Genomic DNA, 22,589 nt, shown 5'->3' on the forward strand with positions numbered 1-22,589 from the left:
TGTCCTTCGCATATTCGTTGCTCAAATGGTAGCCTTTAGCAGTGCCACGTGTGCCTAATGACAAGCACTAAATTACACAAGCAGCAGTTTGAACATGAGGTCTTGTAACAGGTAATGTAAAAAAAAAAAGATAAGGAATCGGAGTCTTGGCTCAAGAGTATGGGCTGCATTTCACACTTATTCAACTCTATTACCTGCAAATACTGGAAGACTGAGCTCAGTAGCTCAGTGGCTTCGAGATTCTGCTGCTGAACATGTGGTCGCAGGTTCAATTTCAAGCCACAGCAGCCACGTTCCAATAGGTGCGGAATGCAAAAACATGCATGTACCGTGCTTTCGGTGCACGTTAAGGAACCCAGGATGGCCTAGACTAATCCGGAGCTTTCAATCACAGTAACCCGTCAAGATGCCACTGACTGCGCTGGTTCGTGACATTAGACCCCACTATTTAATTTAAATCATATACAGGAGGTTATTGTCTTTTGTAGTGCATAACGTGATACGTTTGTGCTGCATTTGTGTGAAATGAGGCACTTCATAGAAGCATTGTTTGGGCAAAGAATATTACTCTCAAAGGGGGAAGCTACCCTGGAGACCAAACTTTTTTATTTTTTAAGTTATCCGGATGTAACTTTCAGGGTACGTTCACACCACAAAACTATGAGGAACTGCAAAGTTTCGTGAAAGTGGGTTTATTAGTTCCAGAGTTGTTGAGGTCTAACTATGTGGTTCATGTATATGCCTGAGGAAGAACCTGGAGAAATCCCAGTACATAGTAGGAAGCTGAAATTCACTGTGGTGATCCCTTGATAGATATCCCAGGGGGCTACAAGGCCCTTTCATTTAATTTCCCCACCAAAAATTTTAACTTTTTTTTTTGATGTAGCCAGTAATGACTACATTAATCAAAAATTATTTGCTTATTATAAATTAACTGCACCAGCTTTCAAAAAAGAAAGAAGCTTGTTACGGCCTAGCAAAGTCATTCAGGAGCATAATAAAAAAAAAAAAACGGCACACAAATCTGAAGAGCAGTTCGTGAGATATCACCTTCCCCAGCACCACTAATAGTGAAAAAATCTATTCTGAGAAAACAGGCCTTAAAGTTGAATGTGCGTTTTATTGCTGCGGAAGATAGGAAGCTTGATGCTTGTACAAGTCGCATATCGCGCTTCCGCGCACCAAACATCTGCACTATTTTGGGCTTCGTTGGGGGCATCGCGTGCAACAAAGAACTAGTGAAAAAAAAAAAAGAAAGCTGAGAAAATAATCTGAAAGATAGTGCAAGGCGATGTGCTGCTTGCAAGCAGCATCTATTGAGGCGGAGCAAGGGGCAACAACGCGAGCGGGGCGGGCGCGGCATCGAAGGGAGCAGCAGCCAATGACAGGAATGCTTTTAACCTGCGGTATTTGAACGCGCTGTTCTGGCCAATCAGCACTCCGCATCGTATCGTGGGAAAACTGTAGCGCCTCAACCGCGCCGACGATGTCATCTTGCAAGGCGGCAAAACAGAGACAAAGAATTCACGGGCAAAACGACACCAAGATGGTGTGGGCAAAGCCGCTTGGGCTGGAAATGGCACGTGAGCAAAGTTCGACTTCATTTCGGCATTTGCGCGTGTTTTGTGGGCCACGGTGGCCTCAGTAGTAGTGTTCTTTTTGTGCTTTGCGGTCGAATTAGGTGCTGATAATTACCGAACAGGTAGTTTATGAGACATACAGCCCAAAAAGATTGTTTTTCAAAAATCAATTTTTTCGTGATTTTTCAGTTTTCGAGGGCCGTGTCCCCCCTTAACAACCTTAACCTCTTGGTGGCATTTAATACAGACTCGTGGCTCTGTTACAAAAGTGACCCGTCATTAATTGCAAGCATTTATTGAATTTGTCTTTCTTTTGGTGGCTCGCAGGTCTACTACCGCAGGCGAGCAAAGGGGAGCATGGCGACCGCAATGCTGCCCTGACAATCCTCTTTTTTCTTTGCGAAGCTGTTGCACTTAGGCCTCACCTGAAGGAGCTGCTGATGGCCAGGTCAGTGACCTAGGAATATGGCAAATATTCTTGCGCACCATAGCGGAAAGTGAAAAACATCTGTCATAGTGGGAGCCAGAAGGTAGCAGCGCAATAAAAATATTTCTTAGTATTAAACCTTGATTTAACAAACTTCAGTATAACCAAATTCTCTATATAATGAAGTATAACTTAACTTTTTATGACATCTTTTCCCGAGAACACCATGTATTTAGAACCTCAATGCAGTTGACTTCAGTTAATTCGATCCTGATTGAATGGGCAAATTTGGTCAAATTATGTTGCGGGTCTAATTAAACAAAAGGCATAAAAATTGCTGAAACACGGCCTTGGTTGACATGGCATAATAATTTTAATTTTTAGCATCGCCGCAATACAGTTGTTTATGCAGTGAAGCATACCAACTGGGGGAAAGCTGTCACTTTTACGCGACATAGCATGTGTTCCTTAATTTACACATGCACTTGTGCCGTCTCTGGTCTCAGTACCAGCACTGAGACACCTAGTAAGTTTGCCGGCAGGCCTTCAGAGTTTTGGAAAGATCCCAGCTCTTTTGTTGGCTCTACTTCCCCTCTACTTTCTGAGTTTTCATTTGACTGCTTTCCTTTTCGATATCTTTCCCAAAACACAGATGGCTTTCTTTCACTTGACTGTAAATTGTGCATGCTTGGGCATATAATTAAGGAACGTGTACTAGGCCCCTTTAACAATCTCGTATACGAGACTCACTTGGCGGCAAAACAAGGGCTCAGTCACCACAGCTACGGCAAAGATGGCTCTGAATGGCTGCCAGTGTACTTATTAGGTATCTGGGTGCTTGTACTGTGACTGGAAAGGGTGTGTGCTTGCCTTTATAATTACGAAATGCGTACTAAGTACTGTGACAGTGGCCCCTTTCCATTTTTGGTATGCGTCACAACATAACAAGGCTGCATTGCGGCGAAGCTGAGCAGTAACGTGTGAATTATATGGCAGCACACAGCTTGCGCTTATAACCAAAACATAGTATATCACAAGGGTGCACAAGTAATATGCAATTTGACATATAACCTTATGTCCACAGGTTGCATTTGCTATTTACTGAGTACTTATTCTGTAGAAAGCATAGCAGATCGATATAGCTAGTGAATGCAAAACACTCAGAGTGTGACTTCTATGATCACACTAATTGTGTAGCATTCACAGCGTTGCTGGGGAAGTATAAAACGGCAGTGCTGCGTTGGGAATTTATTTTTGGTTTTCCTACATGTACGGCATGGGCCCTCAAAGGATTGAAGGCTCTGTGCAAAGGTATTAAGTGCACTTCTATGCAAATAGATAACTATGCACTTCTGGACAGCTTTATAATTGATGCAGTCAAATCCATTTATAACAATACCTGTTTTAACAACATATCAGTTATAACACTGAGCAGCCGATGCACCATCAACTTTTGTATACAGTACTGCCATGCCATGTTATTTGTTATAACAAATAAATCTGGCTACAGTCTGTGTGCTCCGAAAGAAGTAGAAAGGAAAATAATAAAAACAGGGGAAAAAAATGTGATTCCTTTTGTCACACCCACCTTTATTGCCTTGAAAAAAAAAAGAAAGGAAGAAAAAACACAACTGCTTTGCCATGCCCTTCTTGGTGCCGCAACCCATCGACGGTAACCCCTTCCACCCTCTCGCTGACATCAGCGGGGCGGAAGGGAGGCCTGAGAAGGGCAACTAAAAGGCGCGCCGGGGTGCGCAGATAAAAGGTGGGGGCAGCGGAGCAGCTTGTGTTTTTCTTTCTTTTCTGGGATTTCACATTATTTCTTTTTGGCAGAGACACCCAGTAGCCAGATGAAATTGTCGTAGCCAATAACGCTGCATGGGACCATTCTAGTATAGGTGGTTTATTTTACCGTAGAACATGCTCAAAAGTTCAGAATAAAGGCAGCTGCTCGTTGTTACATTCGAGTATTGTTAAAACCAGTAATGCTGCAAGTGGGTTCGACTGTGCTTCTTTTGTATAAATGAAATGTTTGAATATTTGTTCGCAACCCGGTTATAACAATACAATTTTCTTGGCACTTGAATATTGTTATAAGTGGGTAAGACTGTAGCTGCATTTGCTTTAGAGACTACAGTGGAACCCCGTTCATACGTTTTTCACCGGACCGGGGGAAAAATACGTAACAGCCAGGAAAACGCAACATTGAGGAAAGCTCCGAAAATGAATGAAAAAAGTGCAGCTTCAACTATAGACAATTTATTTCCACAGAGTGCGCTTAGGACTTAAAAAAGTCTAGAATGGTGGCTTGCCGTTTCTTTCGCTCGCTATAAATCGCCACACGTTTCTCAATACCCTGGAAGGCCGCATTGCTGTCAGCGTCGCTGTGAGGTGCGACGTACCTGCGGAGGAGGTCCAGAGCCGCGACGGCTTCTCCAAAGCTAGGATTTGGCAACTCCCCGGCATCATGCGGCTCGTGCTCCTTGTCGTCACCGCGCCACGGCAATGGCAACGGACGAACGAATATCCGCGGGAAATTTTGCCCTCTTTGGCGTAATCATGCTAACGTGCTAACGATTGTTTAGTATTGCTGCGGAGCGCGCGCGTCCGAGCAGCCCGGTTGCGCACAGCGCGGCGTGTGAGAAACGTAAACAAGAGAGGAGAGCAGGCCCGATAGGCGGAGCAACGCCACGAGCAACGCCAACTTTCGGTTTCACTTTAGCTTCACAAAGAGTGACGTCAGGGCCTCTCCCGAGTTTCCTTCCTCCGTGAGTCGACCCGTCCAACAACCAAGCGGTGACCGTAATCACAGTGATGATAGTAAGATCATTTTTCACGAATGGCCACTTAGTGGCGGCCTCATGCGGCCTCTCGAACTGGCGTGCGGCTTCTTGCAGCCAGTTCTATAGCCAAGCCCGGCCAAGCCCAGCCAAAACTCGTCAAAAGCCAAAATGGCGGTTGGAGCGCGTTGTCTACTTTAGCCCAGGCGGGTTCGGGGTGCTAAGTTGCGACGTATCATGCGGGAACGTTTTCACAGCTACAACGTAACAGCGGGGTTCCTTATACATTGGATCCTATGGAAGCTATGCCGGGACCGGATGAAAACGACGTAGCAGCCGGGAAAACGCAGCAGTGAGGAACGTAACAGCGGGGTTCTACTGTAGTTGTTTTTGAAGCTTTGAAATAGAAAGGCTGGACTTGTGAGCACAAAGTCCTAATGGTGACAGCTAGTTGGCAAGTTGGTGCTGCTATTAATGCATTCACATAAGAGTAACATTTTGACTTGGAATCTAGCCACCTGCCTTAGTGGTTATGGCACTGCGCTACTAAGCACGAGGTCATGGGATCAAATCCTGGGCGCAGCGGCTGTATTTTGATACGGGTGAAATGCAAGAAACGCCCACGTCGCATTGGGTTCGTGTTAAAAAATCCCAGTAGTCAAAATTAATCCGTAGCCTCCCCACTACAGCATGCCATGTAATAAGATCGTGGTTTTTGGCACTTGAACCCTCAGAATTTCATTTTGAATCTAGCTGATTTCAACCAAAGGGTGACAAAATAAATTTCGCTCTTCCTCGAGATGCAATGCCAAGTCTGCTTTGTGCCAGTTGAACACTGTATTGCGGGGCTTTGTGAGCTGGTTCAAGTGCGCCATATAAGACCACATAGAAGAAGACCACAGTTTGCCATGTGCTCCTTAGATGAAAAAAGAAAGCAGAAGACATTGTTGGGGCACCTTTCTTGTGTGGGATGCGTCGATCCTTGACGAGTAATGGGCTTTGGTCCTTCCTCTTTGACCTATCCTTTACCATAAAGAAGGCAGGTAAGTGCCGTTGCTGGTGCGAGAAGGTCACAGCTATCACTGTGTGTAATGCATATTACAAACAAGGTTTTTATTTTTTTCTTCTTTTCTTTCTCTGTTTCATGACATGTTTTCTGCTTCCATGTGTGCATATTCAGGGATGCCCAGGGCTGCACACCCTTCATGACAGCGGTATGTGGGAGAGCATACCATGCAGCACTGTTACTGCTGGACGCAGCGCAGCGAGTACTGCAAGAGTCTGGAGGATCCAGCGGGGGAGAAAGTTCGCGCAGGGCCCTGCAGAACATGATCTACCCGCCTGGTTCGGCACCTGATGACTCGCCCCTGCACGTGCTCTGCTGCAATGACACCTGCAGCTTCACCTGGACTGGTGCCGAGCACATCAACCAGGTTGGAAGCGCTGCTCTTCACAAAGTCTATGGCTTTGGACTTTTTTAGTGGCCTATGTGGGGTGAACATTTGTAAGTTTTTTAGAATTTTTAAAATCGCCGGTTGCAGATAACATATTTCTAATTCTTGAGCTGGAATATTCAGAGAGGCAGGCATTACTTGCCCGAGAAATCGAAACACACATTCAACTAATCTTTAAAAATTTACAAACTATCTTTCTAATTAATTATTTTTTGGTACATATTGCAATTCACGATTTGTAACCGGTGAGTTTTCAAGCTGTATCCACTCGGAATTAATTTTGAAGTTTGAATTAACGAGATTCTACTGTAATTTGCTGCTCAGTCTTTCCAGTCGTTGCTCCTGCTGTAAGTCCTTGATATGCATGCATTTTCAGTATTGCATAGTTGTACCATAATTTAGCCTCTCTGTGTTGTGATGAAAGAGAAGGAAAGACATGAAAAGCAGACAGTGGGCATGAGCCCTTGCAGTCATGGTGCTTTCGCCCATTGACTGTAGGGAGGTAACAACAGTTAGATTTTTGGCTCATCACTTTGAGGCACATTACTTTCAGTGGAAATGTATTGACTAAGCCTGAAGAACCAGATAAGACAGAAGGAATAGCATACCTCTTGTTGCATGTTTCTTGAGTTCAATGTCAGAGTACCAGTCATTTTGGCAAAGCTTGGTATGAAGATTGTGTTACACAGAGAGAAAAGACCTCCGAAAGCAGTCATTTGAGAATATAGCTTTAGGGTTGCTCGCTATTCCGCTTTGGAAATTGTGATACCTGGAGGTGTCATTTCTGGGCTGCATTCTCACTTAATCACTTTGAGCAGCATGTCCTTTTTCATGCGGCACGACATTCAGTGCCTTGCCTCATTGACGCAGCAGGCAGGTGTCGCGATCAGCTTTCTTCTGAAAGTTTTGTTCTCCATTGCGGTTTGGTCACGAGCACGACCCTGCGAGGGCATACTTGAGCCGCCGACAATTTTCCGGAAATGGTTGCTGTCTTCTTGTGCAGGACATCTTTGAGTGCCGCACCTGTGGCCTGGTCGGGTCGCTGTGCTGCTGCACGGAGTGTGCCCGTGTCTGCCACAAGGGCCACGACTGCAAGCTGAAGCGCACTTCGCCGACGGCCTACTGCGACTGCTGGGAGAAGTGCAAGTGCCGGGCCTTGCTAGCAGGACACCAGGGGATGCGCGCCACGCTGCTCAACCGCCTCGTCACCGACACTGACCTGGTCACATTGCCCAACAGCAGGTTTGTCACGTCTCTCTCCTTCTGAACCTTGGAGCGAAAAGAGTGTGTTTCATCTTTCAGCAGTGGACTTTTGGCCTTGGGCATGGGGGGAAGCAGGAAAAATAAAAACTAGTGTTGTAGTTTCTTGCTGCAGTCATGTGGTCATGACTGGCTTTTTACATAAAATATAGATTATTACCACAGCCTTTTCCTTTCTAAATTGGATTTTAAAACACCTCATGTTTGGCGCAGCGTAGCCTTGGCCGCTTTTGCACCACTAAGCAATATTTAACTAGAGCACTCCTGTTGGCTGACACAGATTTGAACCACTGGTACGCATTTTTTGCATGCCTTGTTAGCACAAGTCTGTAGTATTGTGGCATATTCATATAGTGCATTTATGTGCGATCTTGAATGGAATAACGCACAATTTAACTCAAATGTGTAAATGTGCTTTCTTTGTTTTACTTCTGTTTTGTTCGCAAGTGCCTCCTTTCATTTGACCGTAAAAGCTTTCTTTTTCACATTCATACTAACTTTCTTGCTGCAGGGGGGAAAATATCCTGCTCTTCCTAGTACAGACAGTTGGAAGGCAACTGGTGGAACAGCGACAATATCGCCCGTCCAGATCCCGCTCCAGTGCCCCCCGGAAGATCTCGAACTCCGAGATGGGTGAGATGGCATTCTTACCTGGAACTATGGGTTGCCCTTTTTGGTTAGAAATGCAGGATGCAGAGGAAATTTGTTATTACGGTGGTCATTTGTATTATTTGTGTCTTGTGTAATACTGTATTTTTGCAAACATTATGCTAGGGGAGATTTTCTAAAGTCCCACAAAGAAAAGTTTTAACAGTAGAATTGTTATTTGAAGCCATGGCCATTGGAAGAGCGAGGAGAGTTAGCATGGCTCTGGCTTGCTGTGCTAGTCTCCTTTGGGTTTAAGGCGAAGGGGTGGGTGCACAAAGGAAAGTGGACGAGCACAAGGATTGATGATGTTGAAAATGCCTTGTCAGGGCCTTGGAAATTCTCGTAAACACTTGATTTGCTTCTGCGAAAGCTGCTACAAACCCGTCTTATGGTCAGTGATAGTGCTCACAAAGTACCAGAATCATAATGTTGAAATGCTGTTTGTATTCCATAGCATTTGTAATGAGCTGTTTTTCTTGTTAATGTGCTGACTAGTCTGCTTGCCTCTACCATCTCCTTATGCAGAGCCTGACATGCCGGACCATGACTTGGAGCCTCCACGGTTCTCAAGACGCGCCCTTGAAAGGCTCCTAAATGACTGGAATGCCATCAAGACCACCATCATGGCTGGCTACAAGGAAGATGAATCTGTTGCGTCCCGTTTGGCTGCTGGTGGCTCTGTGCCTGAAGACCAGCAACCCCACCTTGTAGCACAAAATGGCACTGCCCTGCTTGACAAGTTTGTGCACTGCCTGCTGGTGAAATGCAGTATCGAGGTGAGAACGACTGCTTCTGGGCCTCTTTCGTTTTGCTGTTAAACCTTGATGCAACGAGGTTAGTGAATTCAGCAATTTGCTTTGTTATATAAAAATTTTGTTGCATTAAAAGTGACCCTTTATGCAAATAAGTGTAGTCAACGATAAATTTTTTTTTTATATATGGAAGGGTCCGCAAAAATTTCTGAATTATTGGGCAATCAGAAAAAGCTAATTTCTTTCAATAAGAAAAAGATTTATTTTGGTAAACTTGAGTGTCGGGAACGAAAGATATGGCTTCATGCCCTGTCGACGATACAATATCTTCACATCGACGATACAGTACGAAGCGTAGCCAGCCACACTTTTGTGTCCCCTTTGATCCCCCTCCCCCCCTCACTGCGGCTGTTAGTGTCACCCGCAGTAAGACAGGCCCCACCATGAAAAGTGTCGGCAGCAGGGAGGAAGTGCTTCATCTGGCTCTTGCTTCCAACACTTCTCCAGAACTCGAGATTACGCAAACCCTAGTACTAAGCGCGCTGGAAAACGATGCACACACCACCTTGGCACACCCATTCTTTTAGCAAGAGGCAGGTTACCTCTAAATTACTTCTAAAACAGGACACATGGTCTGTGTATGGGCTCAGCAAAATAGGAGACTCACAAAAACCTGCCTCCTCCCCCCCCCCCCCCCACCCGCATGCACTTTATAGTATTACCTCGCCCGCTCCCCCTTTCCCCTTCATACCACCATCCTTTTCAGGCCACTTCCCACACTTCCCCTCGCACCCAAAGCGTACAGGGCGGCCAGAACGATAGGATCTTGTCGAACTTGGACTTTATACAAAACATGAGGCTGCTTGGCTTTGGTGGTCGGTTGCTGTGGCACAGGATTTCAGAGATGCTTGCAATTGGCAAGCGGCCGCTTGTAATTTGACCATCTGCGTCTGCAGAAGCTTCCATTTAATGTTTTTGTATTCCTTCATGATGGCAGTGAAATTTTGTTATATTGAAGTCGTGTGTATACACACTTCGTTATACAGTCGAATTTACTGTACTGGAGAAGAACGCGCGGCAGGCACTGCTTCGAGAAAGACGACGACAATGTTTTGGTTGAAAGCCTTGTGTCTGTGTTGCCGAAGCTCTGTGTCCTCTCGCTACGTGCTCTGCTATCTGAGCGTCTAATCAACCGAACTATAACGCATCTTAACATTTGGTGGACGTGCTGGGCCCTTCTCAAACCTGGAACTCCGCAGCCGGACGCTCCCTACCGTTTCTGCTATGCCCCAGGACGCTGCGCAGCCCGATCCTCCCATGGCATCGCCTGTCGTCTGCTCCGGTGCTCTCCGCCAACGCGATCCTCCGGTCTTCAGCGGCGACGACGACCATGACGTGGAGGATTGGCTCTCGTCATACGATCGCGTGAGTGCTCACAACAAGTGGGATGACAAAGCTAAATTGACTAACGTCATCTTCTATCTTTCTGGAGTCGCGAATCTCTGGTTCCGGAATCATGAATCCAACCTTTCCACCTGGACAGCATTTACCCATTGTTTCAAAGAAGTCTTCGGTCGCCCTGCTGTGCGCAAGCTCCGCGCAGAACAACGTTTGCGTGGTCGCGCTCAGCAAAAGGGTGAAAACTTCACCAGCTACATTGAAGACGTAGTTGACCTTTGCCGGCGCATTAATCCCACCATGCCCGACTCTGAAAAGATCAAGAATGTAATGAAGGGCATAGAAGATGACGCCTTTCAAATGCTCTTGGCGAAAAATCCTCAAACGATCGACGAGGTCATTACACTGTGCCAGAGCTACGATGAGCTCCGCAAACAACGCCTTACCACGCGCCGCGCTGTCGCGCCGGACGACACGGTTTCGGCTTTAACTGACAGTTCTAGTGCTGCTTCCGCCCACTCTTCGTTCCTCGACCAAATCAAGCAATTTGTTCGCGAAGAAGTCGCGCGCCAACTATCACTGCTGCCTGCTACCCAGTCGTCTGAGTCCTCTTTGTCCCCGGAACTGCGACGCGTCATCCATGAACAAGTCAGCGACGCACTACCTCTTGCTAATCAGCCACCTTCAGCGACAGTCCCGCTCACTTACGCTGCCGTCGTTGCCAGGCCAAGACCTCCGCCTGAAGTTGCGCATTACACGCCCACAAGCGGCTTCTACGCCTCGCCTTCTGCAGCTGCGAACTACGTGCCCAGAAGCGGCTTCTGCGCGCCTCCGCAGCCCCTACGCCCAGCTCCAGACTGTGCTCCGCTACCTAGACCCCCTGTTGATAATCCCTGGCGTACCCAAGACAATCGGCCGATCTGCTTCGCGTGTGGCTTTGCTGGACACATGGCACGGTTCTGCCGCCGGCGAGGTTGGTATCCTCCCGATACTGCGAGACTTCAAGGGAATGCTCCTGACTCTCAGTCCCGCTATTCACCACCAGTTCCGCACTTCACTCCTTCCTCTCATGTTCCCCAAAGCTTCAACACTCGTCGGTCTCCATCTCCCCGTCGACGTTCCCTGTCCCCCATCGTCCGCCGCCCTCCGGCTGCGGAGGAAAACTAAATGGCGCAGTTCCGGAGGCAAGAACTGCGATCTCTTCGAACTGCTCAAGCCCTCGTTTATTCCCAACGAACGTCATTGAAGTTTTAGCCGAAGGTATCGCCGTTCACGCGCTTGTCGACACGGGTGCCGCTGTATCCGTCATTGCCGACCAGCTTCGCCGTACGCTCCGAAAAGTCGCCATGCCGTTTTCTGCCATTTCGCTACGCACAGCAAGCGCTGATCCTATTGAGCCCTTAGGAACATGTACCGTTCGTGTCGCCATACAAGACACTTTATACCACATTGAATTTGTTGTTCTTCCCCGCTGCTCTCACGACATCATCTTAGGATGGGACTTCCTCTCATCTCATCACGCTATTATTGATTGTGCCCGTGCAGAACTTGCGCTGACTCCATTCTGCGGCAGTCTTTCTGAAGATTTGCCTCCACCTTCTGCTCGAGTGTTCGTTGCCACCGCCACTGATATTCCTCCTTTCTCTTCCGCCCTTGTACCCGTTTCCTGTGCTGCTTTCTACGATTCCACAGTTCTTTTCACGCCATCTCAACTTGCTGTACGCCGTCATCCCTTCTTGCTTCCCTTTGCCCTCCTTCCCTTTCGCCAGGGCTCCAGTGCACTTTACGTTTCGAATCCGTTTTCGTGTCCATCAAGCTTACATCATGGCGAGTGCCTTGGTTTTGCTGATGAATTCGACACGAGCTCTGTCTACGATGTACCTGATGACTCGACTCCTCTTCACGTTGACGCCATGACTCTCCCTGTTTCTGCGCCTCCGCCTGCATGTGAGCGAGAATTTGCTCCGTCTATTGACCCCAACCTCACTCCGAGTCAGCGCACGCAGATCGTCGACCTTCTTAACCGATTTCGAGCTTCTTTCGACCTACAGAAACAATGTTTAGGCCGTACCTCCACAGTCGTTCATCGCATCGACACCGGCAGCCACGCGCCGCTACGCCAACGTCCATACCGTGTGTCCGCGACGGAGCGTCGTGTCATCGATGAGCACGTAGGAGACATGCTCCGACGCGGCGTGATACAGCCATCACACAGTCCTTGGGCTTCTCCGGTAGTGCTGGTCAAAAAGAAAGATGGGACAATTCGTTTTTGTGTGGACTATCGACGACTCAACAAGATAACCCGGAAAGATGTATATCCTCTTCCCCGTATCGACGACGCACTGGACTGCCTCCAAGGCGCTGAATTCTTTTCGTCCTTAGACTTACGATCTGGTTATTGGCAGGTCCCGGTGGCTGATGCAGACCGTCCGAAAACGGCATTTGTTACGCCTGATGGCTTATATGAATTTACCGTGATGCCCTTTGGCCTCTGTAATGCGCCTGCAACTTTTGAAAGAATGATGGATAACATACTCCGGGGCCTCAAATGGCAGACATGCCTTTGTTATCTCGATGACATTGTCATCTTTTCCCCGGACTTTTCTTCTCACCTGTTCCGACTCAAACGCGTGCTCACTTGCCTTGCCGATGCTGGACTCCAGCTCAACTTGAAGAAGTGTCGCTTCGCCGCCCGGCAGCTAGTCATCCTTGGCCACGTTGTTTCGAAAGATGGTGTGCTCCCAGATCCAACCAAACTCCAAGCCGTTGCCGAATTTCCAAGACCAAAGACCACAAGAGAACTCCGCAGCTTCATCGGATTATGCTCCTATTTTCGTCGTTTCATCCGCAACTTCGCCACCATAATAGCGCCTTTGACGTAGCTTCTCGCGGGTAACCACGACCTCGTGGCTTGGCCGCCAGCTTGCGATGCCGCATTCACGACGCTGCGACGTCTTCTAACCTCACCCCCCCTACTTCGACATTTTGACCCAAGCGCACCGACAGAAATACACACGGATGCCAGTGGCGTCGGCATTGGCGCTGTTCTTGCACAACGAAAGACTGGCTTCGATGAATACGTTGTTGCCTTCGCTAGCCGCGCACTCACGAAAGCGGAAGCAAACTATTCCGTTACTGAAAAAGAATGCCTGGCTATCGTTTGGGCCATAAATAAGTTCCGTCCTTACCTCTACGGTCGCCCGTTCGACGTCATCACGGACCATCATGCACTCTGCTGGCTGTCGTCCTTGAAAGATCCTTCAGGTCGCCTCGCTCGATGGGCGCTTCGCCTCCAAGAGTATGATATTCGAGTGCTGTACCGCTCAGGCCGTAAACATTCGGACGCGGATGCCTTGTCTCGCTCCCCAGTGTCAGGCCAGCCCAATTATCAGAAAGTACGAATATGCGAGTCCTCCCTCACCGCCACGGATATGCTTTCGGAGCAGCACAAGGATCCATGGATTGTTGCTATGCTGGCTTTTCTGTCAGACCCACCAGTGCCTTGTACTGGACGTGCGTTGCGTCGCCAAGCACACCACTTCGCTGTTCGTGACGGGCTCCTGTACCGCCGTAACTACCTCTCGGACGGGCGCAAATGGTTACTCGTGGTTCCTCGGCATCTACGTTCGGACATATGTGCGGCGTTTCACAATGACCCGCAATGCGCACATGCAGGAGTACTCAAAACATACGCGCGCCTGCGAATTCGTTATTACTGGCGCGGGATGTACCGATTCGTCCGCCAATATGTCCGCTCCTGCCTCGCATGCCAACGCCGCAAGAATACCCCTCATGCCTTAGCTGCTCCACTGCAACCCTTGCCTTGCCCAGGACGGGCCTTTGACAGGGTCGGAGTTGATCTTTATGGACCCCTTCCGGGTACTTCAGATGGCAACCGCTGGGTGATAGTGGCGATAGACCATCTCACGCGTTACGCGGAAACTTCGCCTCTGCCCAACGCATCTGCGCGGGATGTTGCCGGGTTCCTTCTGCGTAACGTCATACTTCGCCATGGAGCCCCCAGAGAGTTGCTGAGCGACAGAGGCCGCGTCTTTCTGTCTGATGTTATAGAAGCCCTGCTCAAGGAATGCAACGTAATTCACCGTACTACTACTGCATACCACCCGCAAACTAATGGCATGACTGAGCGCTTTAACCGCACTCTTGGCGATATGTTAGCCATGTACGTCGCATCTGACCAAACCAATTGGGACCGAATTCTCCCCTTCGTGACGTACGCTTATAATACCGCCACACAGACCACTACAGGATTTTCCCCGTTCTTTCTTCTTTACGGACGTGAGCCTTCCTGCACAATGGACACCATCCTTCCGTATCGCCCTGACCCAACGGAGGCTACTACCCTGTCCGAAGCTGCTGCACACGCGGAAGAGTGCCGAAAGCTCGCCCGCACATTTACTTCGGCTGATCAGCAGCGACAGAAGCACCTTCGGGATATTCCCTCCTCTCTGGCACCCTATGCCCCTGACTCACTAGTCTGGCTTTGGGTTCCCGCTACCAGCCCTAGACTTTCACCAAAGCTTGTTTCTAAGTACCAAGGTCCCTACCGTGTCGTCAGTCAAACGTCTCCTGTGAACTACTTGGTAGAACCCCTTGAGCCGCCTTCCGATAAGCGCCGCCGAGGGCGCGAAATCGTGCACGTTCAGCGGCTCAAGCCGTACTTTGACCCACCTGTGCTATCTTGCCCGTAGGTCGCCGAGACGGCTCCTCTTCTCCGGGGAGGCAATTGTACTGGAGAAGAACGCGCGGCAGGCACTGCTTCGAGAAAGACGACGACAACGTTTTGGTTGAAAGCCTTGTGTCTGTGTTGCCGAAGCTCTGTGTCCTCTCGCTACGTGCTCTGCTATCTGAGCGTCTAATCAACCGAACTATAACGCATCTTAACATTACTTATAACAGCATTCAAGCGCCACAAAAATACCATTGTTATAACTGATAATTTTTATAACCGTGTTGCATTAAAAGAAGAGCCAAATAGGGGGATGGCAGAGCTGCTGTGCAAAATCAAAGTGCCCCATCCCCACCACCTTCCTCCATGCGGCTGCTGTTTGTGTTGACTCGTTTTAACTGCGCACTCTGGACATGCCGGTGTCCATAGGCTGCAAGCCTGCTGTCGTGTTTGGTGGCAGGAAAAAAACTTGCATGCTTGAGAGCTTAGGCATCGAGTGGTGGGCACTACAATTATCAAGGATAAGCGCCACCTTCTTGTTAGATCACTCGATACGTTGATCAAACTCCAAGATCCACTCGCGAAAAAGTTCTTGCGTCATCCATGCCTTGCAGCTGTGACAGAAGTGTACCGGTATCCTGGCAGCATCACGGAAGCAGCGTGGATTTTTTTATTTTCCAATGACAAATGGGGGTCACTTGTCGCTCCCATTCGTGTTGGCGCACAAAAACACAGTGAGGCGGAGCTTGCTGTTTTAGCCGCCCTTACACGTGTCACCTTTGAGTCCATGCATCTTGGGCGGCAACATGTGAAAGAATAGTCCCGTTTCGTCGCCATTATACACGTCGGCGTCAGCGTAGTTGTCTAGGATGCGGGGCGGGTTTCCTCCACCCACTTCTGCTTCGCCTCCACATCAAGCGAAGCTCCCTTGCCGGTGACGGCTTTGTAAACAATGCTGTGCCTCCCTTTGAAGCGCTGTACCCAGCCGTCACCTGCCTGGAAGTCCGCATCGTTGATCAGTAGGGCAAACTGCTTTGCCTTTGTGGCCAGAATTGGCCCAGTGACGGGCAAGTTCATCGCACGAGCACCAAGAAACCACTCGTAGAGGGCCTCTTCCACCTCCTTATAGGCATCTTGTCAAACACGTTTGTGCCCATTGTCTAGTCTGCACGTTACTTTGTCGAACTTCTGAGTGAAGTGAATGATAGTTGAGACTGTTGGTTGTGATAGTTCATACTTCTTGAACAAATAGCACATCTTTTTACCGTCTTTGTAGTCCTGCATGATATTACACTGTTTCCAAATCTATAGCCGTGTGCTTTCTTTTCACCGGCAACGTCGTGCATTTTCAATGATCAGTGGGCAGATCAGCCGTCTTCCGTTTCGGCGGCATCAAATGAGGCGGAGAAACCATGTGGCAGGGAACGACTTCGATGCAGCCAACAGTGACAAGCACGAGTGACTCACTCCATTGGCTGAACTGCACAGGATGAAGGGCATGCCGGGCTGGCAACGAGCATTCTGGGAGCAGCGCAATTGGCACGGTCCATTCAAGTATCGAAGGGTGGCGCGGCTTAGAGCTGTGGGTGCAACCCATTCATGTTTGGAGGGGTGAAAGGGCGACGGGAGAGAGGCACGCGTGGCTGAAGAACAGGTTCTATTGTATGAGCGTGCAGCGGCTGGAATTTCTCATTTTCTTCTTTTGCTTTCAAGGATTTCGCGTTCCATTACCTTTTGACATGGACACCCAGCAGCCAGACTTCATCGTTATAACTGATAATGTGGCATGGGGGCATTGTAGTAAGCGGGATGTTTCACCATAGAAAACGTACAAAAGTTGATGGTGCAGCAGATTCCCATTGTTATAACCGATATATTGTTAAAACCGGTATCGTTATGAATGGGTTCGACTGTATTGAAGTTCTAAATGCACGGTGTTCTGTGAACATGAAGTTATAAAGAAGTTAAATGCTTTGTTATATTGAGACTGTCGTTAGACAGTCAACTTCCATTAATTCAACCCTGATGGGACTGATGAAATTGATACAATTATCGAGCAGGTCAGATTAAATAAGATGCAGAAAAGAATGTCAGAACGCACTGCTAATTCATTTGCAGTATATTTTCCTGATACTTGCACGCTCCCAAATCAAATGCACGCCCACTTGCTGTCTGTCCAAAGTACTAATGTAGAAATAATTGTAAAGCTCCTGAACAAAGTAGAAATGTAACACGCACCTAATTTTTTATTAAGAAAAATGGGCAAGGGTCTAATTATGTTGCACAACAATGGCACTCTTGCAAGTGACTCGATCGGATGTTGTTTCGATGCTCATCGATCATGCTTCTGGGCTTTCTAGCTGACAGGATCGAAAATAGAAAGCAAGACAAAAAAATAAAGTAACTCCTCTGAACACTTGTAAGCAGCATTAAGCTGCCCTGCATGCAAATGGCATTACGGCGCTCGCAGCAGGCGCCCTGAGTTCAATATATTTGATGTCTAGTTCATTATAAGTGAGTCACATTACACGAGTATCTGTCAATAAGTTTCTCTTGTTTGATATAGAGAATCATTTGCGTTATCAGGGTTTGCCATATTCCGGTTCAACCGTATTGTTTTCGAGCTTGCCCATCCTTTATTTGGCTTTTCTCTTCTCTCTTCTTTCAGTGGTTTGTCGGTTCAAAGGTAACTAAAGCGAAGCTGTTTATGTTGAGCACCATTTGAAAACTGGCATTCTCAGTGGTTGCTAAAAATGATTGCAGATGCTGGACACGCTGCTCACCACCCTTGTACGAGAGATCCAGAATGAAAACATTCCAGGCAGGGCGGCCGAAGCCCGCAAGGTCGCCCACCGCTTTGTGCGCAGTGTTACGCGCATTTTTGTGATCCTGTCTGCGGAAATGGCCCCCAATACGAGCCGCAAGAAGAGGTGAGGAAAATTTTAATGCTGATATTGTTGAGCAGATCTGATGTGTTTTCTTGCCAAAGTGCACAACTTTTTCCTTTTGAATTTCATGTGGCAGCCCTGTCAAGCATTGGCTTGACAGCAGTTCCACGCTTTACTTAGTACAGTCAAACCCACTTATACTGATACCTGTTTTAACAATATAACAGATATAACTGTACGCAGCCAATGCACCGTCAACTTTTGTCTGTGTTCTTAAGGTAAAATAGACGGCTATCTACAATGCTCCCATGCCATGTTACTGGTTATAACTAGGGGTGTGTGAATATCAAATTTTTCTAATACAAACCGAATATGGACATCTAGCTTCAAATGTTGAATTGATTATCAAATCGAATATCGAATAATCAAAGACAAAAGCTTTTTACTAAGAAACTTTTATTTCACCATATGTTTATGTTGAAAACAATGTATTATTAGAACCAAATGAGTGATTGCACAAAAATATCAATATCTGCAAAATAGTTACTGCTATAAACTGTTATGACAGATTACCGAGACTAGCTTTGCAAATCGCAAATGTGTTGCACACAAAATTTTTCAGTTTAAACCAAGTGGCAACAAACATTAAAAGTTGTCATGCAGAAAGACGAGTTGTTCTACGTGCTCAGGAAGCAGGCATTCCCTTTTAGCACACACAACTTCCCCTGCCATAGAAAATGCTCTTTCACTTGAGACCAAAGTGGCCGGTATTGCCAGGTATTTAAGGTAAAGCTTGGCTAAACTGGGGTACCTGAAGGAGCCCACAGTCTGCCACCAGTTGCATGGATCACTGTCTTTTCTTTGCAATGCCTCCTCAGAATATGCAGTAATTTCCCATTATGATGAAAGTTTTCTGTTTCCTGCTTGGCTACTTGCAAGATCATCAAAAGCATCCCAAACATCACAGGAGAACTGCACAGACTGTTTTGGCTCTTGCTTTCTAGCTTCTGGGTTAGTCGTATTCCCAGTAGGACATAAGGCCAGATCCTGAAGCACCAGATCTTTTAACTACATCATCTTCTGTTTGCTGGTTTTGAATGCTGTCAACTTGAAACGTGGGTCCAAAAACATGGCCAAGCATGCATCCTTGTCCTCTGCCATACAAAGGGAATGTTGCCTTGATGGAACTAGCTACTTCTCTATGGAATTCAGTTATGCCACTGAAGTTGCTCAGACAGTTAAGCATTCCAAAAATAATTGCTACTTGAACAGAAAGTGATGGATATCTATCTGCACTAGCAATCATAGTGGCATCATAGAATGGCTTCAGTACTTTGATGTATATTGTCTGCTTATTCAGTAAGTTTTGCATAATCGAATCCCTCCAAATATTCGATGATATCCAAATATTCGAAGCCTTTCGAATATCCGAAATTTTCGAATACAAAGTTTTTGAAGCAACTATGAATATCAGAAATTTAATATCTGAGTAGTATTAGAAAATTTTGAATATTCGCACACCCTTAGTTATAACAATTAAGTCTGGCTACTGGGTGTGCACACCAAAAGAAAAAAAAAAAAAACAACTACAAAGTTCTTCAAGAAAGAACAGCCACTTTGCCACACCAGCCTTTATGCTGCACACCCTGCACGGCACACCTTTGTCGCATTGCCTAGAAAAAAAGGAAAACGTAAGCTGCTTTGCTGCACCACCCCGCATGGCATGCCTTCGTCACATCACATCGCCGGCCTCGCATGCCCCTCTCCCATCTCCCATCCACCCTCTCGCCGACATCGGAGGGGTGGAATGGAGACAGGAGATAGAAGAGAAAGGTATGCCGTGCAGGGTGCACGGCACTAAAGTGGGTGTGATGAAGCGGCTCATGTTTTTTTTTCTTCCTGTTTCTTTGTTTTCAGCACAGACACCCAGTAGCCAGATTTAATTGGTATAGCCAGCAATGTGGCATTCGAACATTGTAGTAAGCAGTTTGTTTTACCATAGAACATGCACAAAAGTTCACAGTGCAGCAGTTGCTGCTCATTGTTACATTCGAGTATTGTTAAAAGTGATAGTGCTATACATTTGCACCCATTTATAACTAACTTCATAGTTCCGCAAAAAACAGTCATTGTGTCAATACAGTGCAGTCCACTAATAACGATATCGAGAAAGGCTAAAAATATTATCGTTATAACCGATGATCGCTATATCTGGACTGCAGTTATTAAAAAAAAAGAAATAAAAAACGCGGAACATACCTTTGCAGCTTCGAATTCGCTACTTGCTCTAAAGAATAGATGATGTAGAAAGTAGGCCGTGAAAAACAAACTTTATTTCTAGCGCCAATGATCGTGTCAACGGTTAGGCGCACCGAAATAGTCCGAAATCGCACTTGCTGTTGCGGCTGCTTCAGCTTCACAACCGCGGTGCGCATGGATTCCAGCTGCTGCGCCAACACTGGCGGCAATCCTTTAGCATGCATAAAATCAATTAAGGAGTCGATCGACGACAGTGCACTTTGCATGGACATCGAGGTCGGGGTCAGGGAGCCACTGTCAATCTCGTTGTCACTGTCGCTGCTGCCGTCGCCACCGTCGCACAACTTTGCCGTCTGTCGAGACAGCACATCTTCAGCGATCGCCTCGTCGGTGACCTCATCGCAGAACGAGGCAGCACTGTCTGCAGTCAAAAACTCCACCATCGACGCACCACCTGTGTCACCAGTAGGAACGAGCTCCCAGAGCTCGGTTATGTCAGCGGCTTCCACCGTGTTGGTCTCAGTGGGTTGGGGAAGTTCGTCCTTACGCACAAAGCCCGCCTTTTTGAAGAAATTGGTGATGAACCACTGGTAAAGCACCTCTTTAACATTGCCATACAAAGGGTCTCTAACCCCTTTTCCGCTGATCGGCATGGCCGCTGATAGCTCCTGCCTTCACAATCGCGGTGCTCCCGGCTTTCAAGATGGTTGATATCGTTAACTGGGCGAGCTCATACTTCTTCACAAGGGCGCTCACCTGAAGCCGCATCGAGAGTCCTGCAAAATATTCATCTTCGTGTCAAGCGACACAGCTTTGCGCTTTGTCGGCGCCATCTTCGAACTGGGTTGAACCGTTCGTTCACGCTGCTTCGGTAGCGTCAGCCTCCTATCGTGAGAGAGAGAGAGACGCGGGACGGGCGCCACCACGCCGCCTTGCTTGTCGCTTTTTTTTTTCTCTCCCTATCTTTCGGAGTGACTGTGGCCGACGCGCATGAAGCAGCTAGCGCCATCTTGTGGCGCGCTGCGCCTACTCAGCTATTCTCTGGTGCGCGGGGGCGGGCGGGGCGGGACGCGCTACGCGGTAATGGCGGCAGATACGAACTTACGGAGGTAAACATCGCCTCGTCTCGACATCGTTCGTTTCAGGGAACTGAGCAACGCAAATGTTAGGATTATTTGGCACGGAAAACGCCGTCCTGACGGCAAAATTTTGATCGTTATATCCGATATGCGGTGAATAACCTATCGTTATAAATGGTTTTTTTCCCCATAGACCTAATGCATAAAATGACACTCTCATGTCGACCCATCGTTATAACCGATATATCGTTATATGTGGTATCGTTATAAGTGGACTGCACTGTAGTTCACTATGTGTGAAATCACCCTTCAGAACGCGCAAATATTAACGACATTGTAGCTGGTGTTGGCAGTTGAGATTCGACAGCACCTTGCTTCGAAAATAGGATTTGCAGTACCTTCACATTTTTTCCCAACACTCTTCCACATCTACGCTCAAACCTTGTTATAATGAAACTGGATATAATGAAATAATGGATATAACGAAGTACCGTATTTACTCGAATCTAGGCCCGCCCTGATGCTAAGCCAACCCCCGAATGCCTGAACCCAGAAAAAAATTTAAAACTTACCTTGAATGTAGGCTGAACATAAAAATGAGGACAGTGTTCACAAAATGAAAACGGCATTTATTTAATATGCACATGCCGAGCTCGCTTTACGTTATCATCGCTGCTAGCCTCGTCTATAGCCTAGACCACACGCATGCTTGCGGACGTGCGCAAGCTCGTGTCCGTGTGGCCATACATGCGCAGACAGTGTGGCACAGCTCGCATGCATCGAAACGCGGCGCGATCTCGGTGAACAGCTCCTCTCTGTTATTGCACGCTTATTTTCCTTATCACTGCCACCTTGTTGCAGCACATGCAAAAAGTGTCCCCCATTGCCCCCTCCAACGACGGACGTTTTTCTCATCGATGCTGAAGTCCCACCCGGTCTGTGGCCAGCACAACTTTTAGTTTGAAAGCGGCACTATAGTGGCATTGCTTGTTTAGTGCCATTACGACAACACCACGCTATAGTCCACATTGCACGCCGATATGACACAAGTCAAAATAGCAACGTCGCTCTTGAATTTCAGTTAGCTACTGGTGCGGCTAATAGTGTCTGCGATACTGTCTTTTCCAGATGGCACTATCTATGCACCATATTCACCATTTTCAATTACAAACTGGCACATTAAAAAAAAAAAAATATCTGAATCTAAGCCGACCATAGAGTTTGGTGTATGATTATTTTTAAAAAACTATGGACCTACATTTGAATAAATATGGTATACATGTATTTGAAACATTGTTTTAATGAAGTGAAATTGCCCTCTCAATGGATATAATGAACTAGATGCATCTACAAAACAACCGTGCACCGAGTATG

The 22,589-nt window shown here is 47.3% G+C and overlaps 1 protein-coding gene across 11 annotated transcripts in view; it reads left to right on the forward strand.

Moving 5' to 3' along the window:
- Positions 1 to 22,589, forward strand: part of hyd (E3 ubiquitin-protein ligase hyd) — a 173,635-nt gene that overhangs the window by 64,855 nt on the left and 86,191 nt on the right. For all 11 annotated transcript variants that reach the window (XM_050171479.3, XM_050171482.3, XM_050171480.3 and 8 more), the window contains 6 exons: positions 1,908 to 2,028; positions 5,968 to 6,220; positions 7,245 to 7,483; positions 8,013 to 8,134; positions 8,675 to 8,925; positions 17,753 to 17,919. In XM_050171479.3, the coding sequence (XP_050027436.1) occupies positions 1,908 to 2,028; positions 5,968 to 6,220; positions 7,245 to 7,483; positions 8,013 to 8,134; positions 8,675 to 8,925; positions 17,753 to 17,919 (1,153 nt within the window). The remainder of the gene's footprint in view (positions 1 to 1,907; positions 2,029 to 5,967; positions 6,221 to 7,244; positions 7,484 to 8,012; positions 8,135 to 8,674; positions 8,926 to 17,752; positions 17,920 to 22,589) is intronic.

Source organism: Dermacentor andersoni, chromosome 6 (genome assembly GCF_023375885.2).
Source record: "Dermacentor andersoni chromosome 6, qqDerAnde1_hic_scaffold, whole genome shotgun sequence".
Lineage (NCBI taxonomy): Eukaryota > Metazoa > Arthropoda > Arachnida > Ixodida > Ixodidae > Dermacentor > Dermacentor andersoni.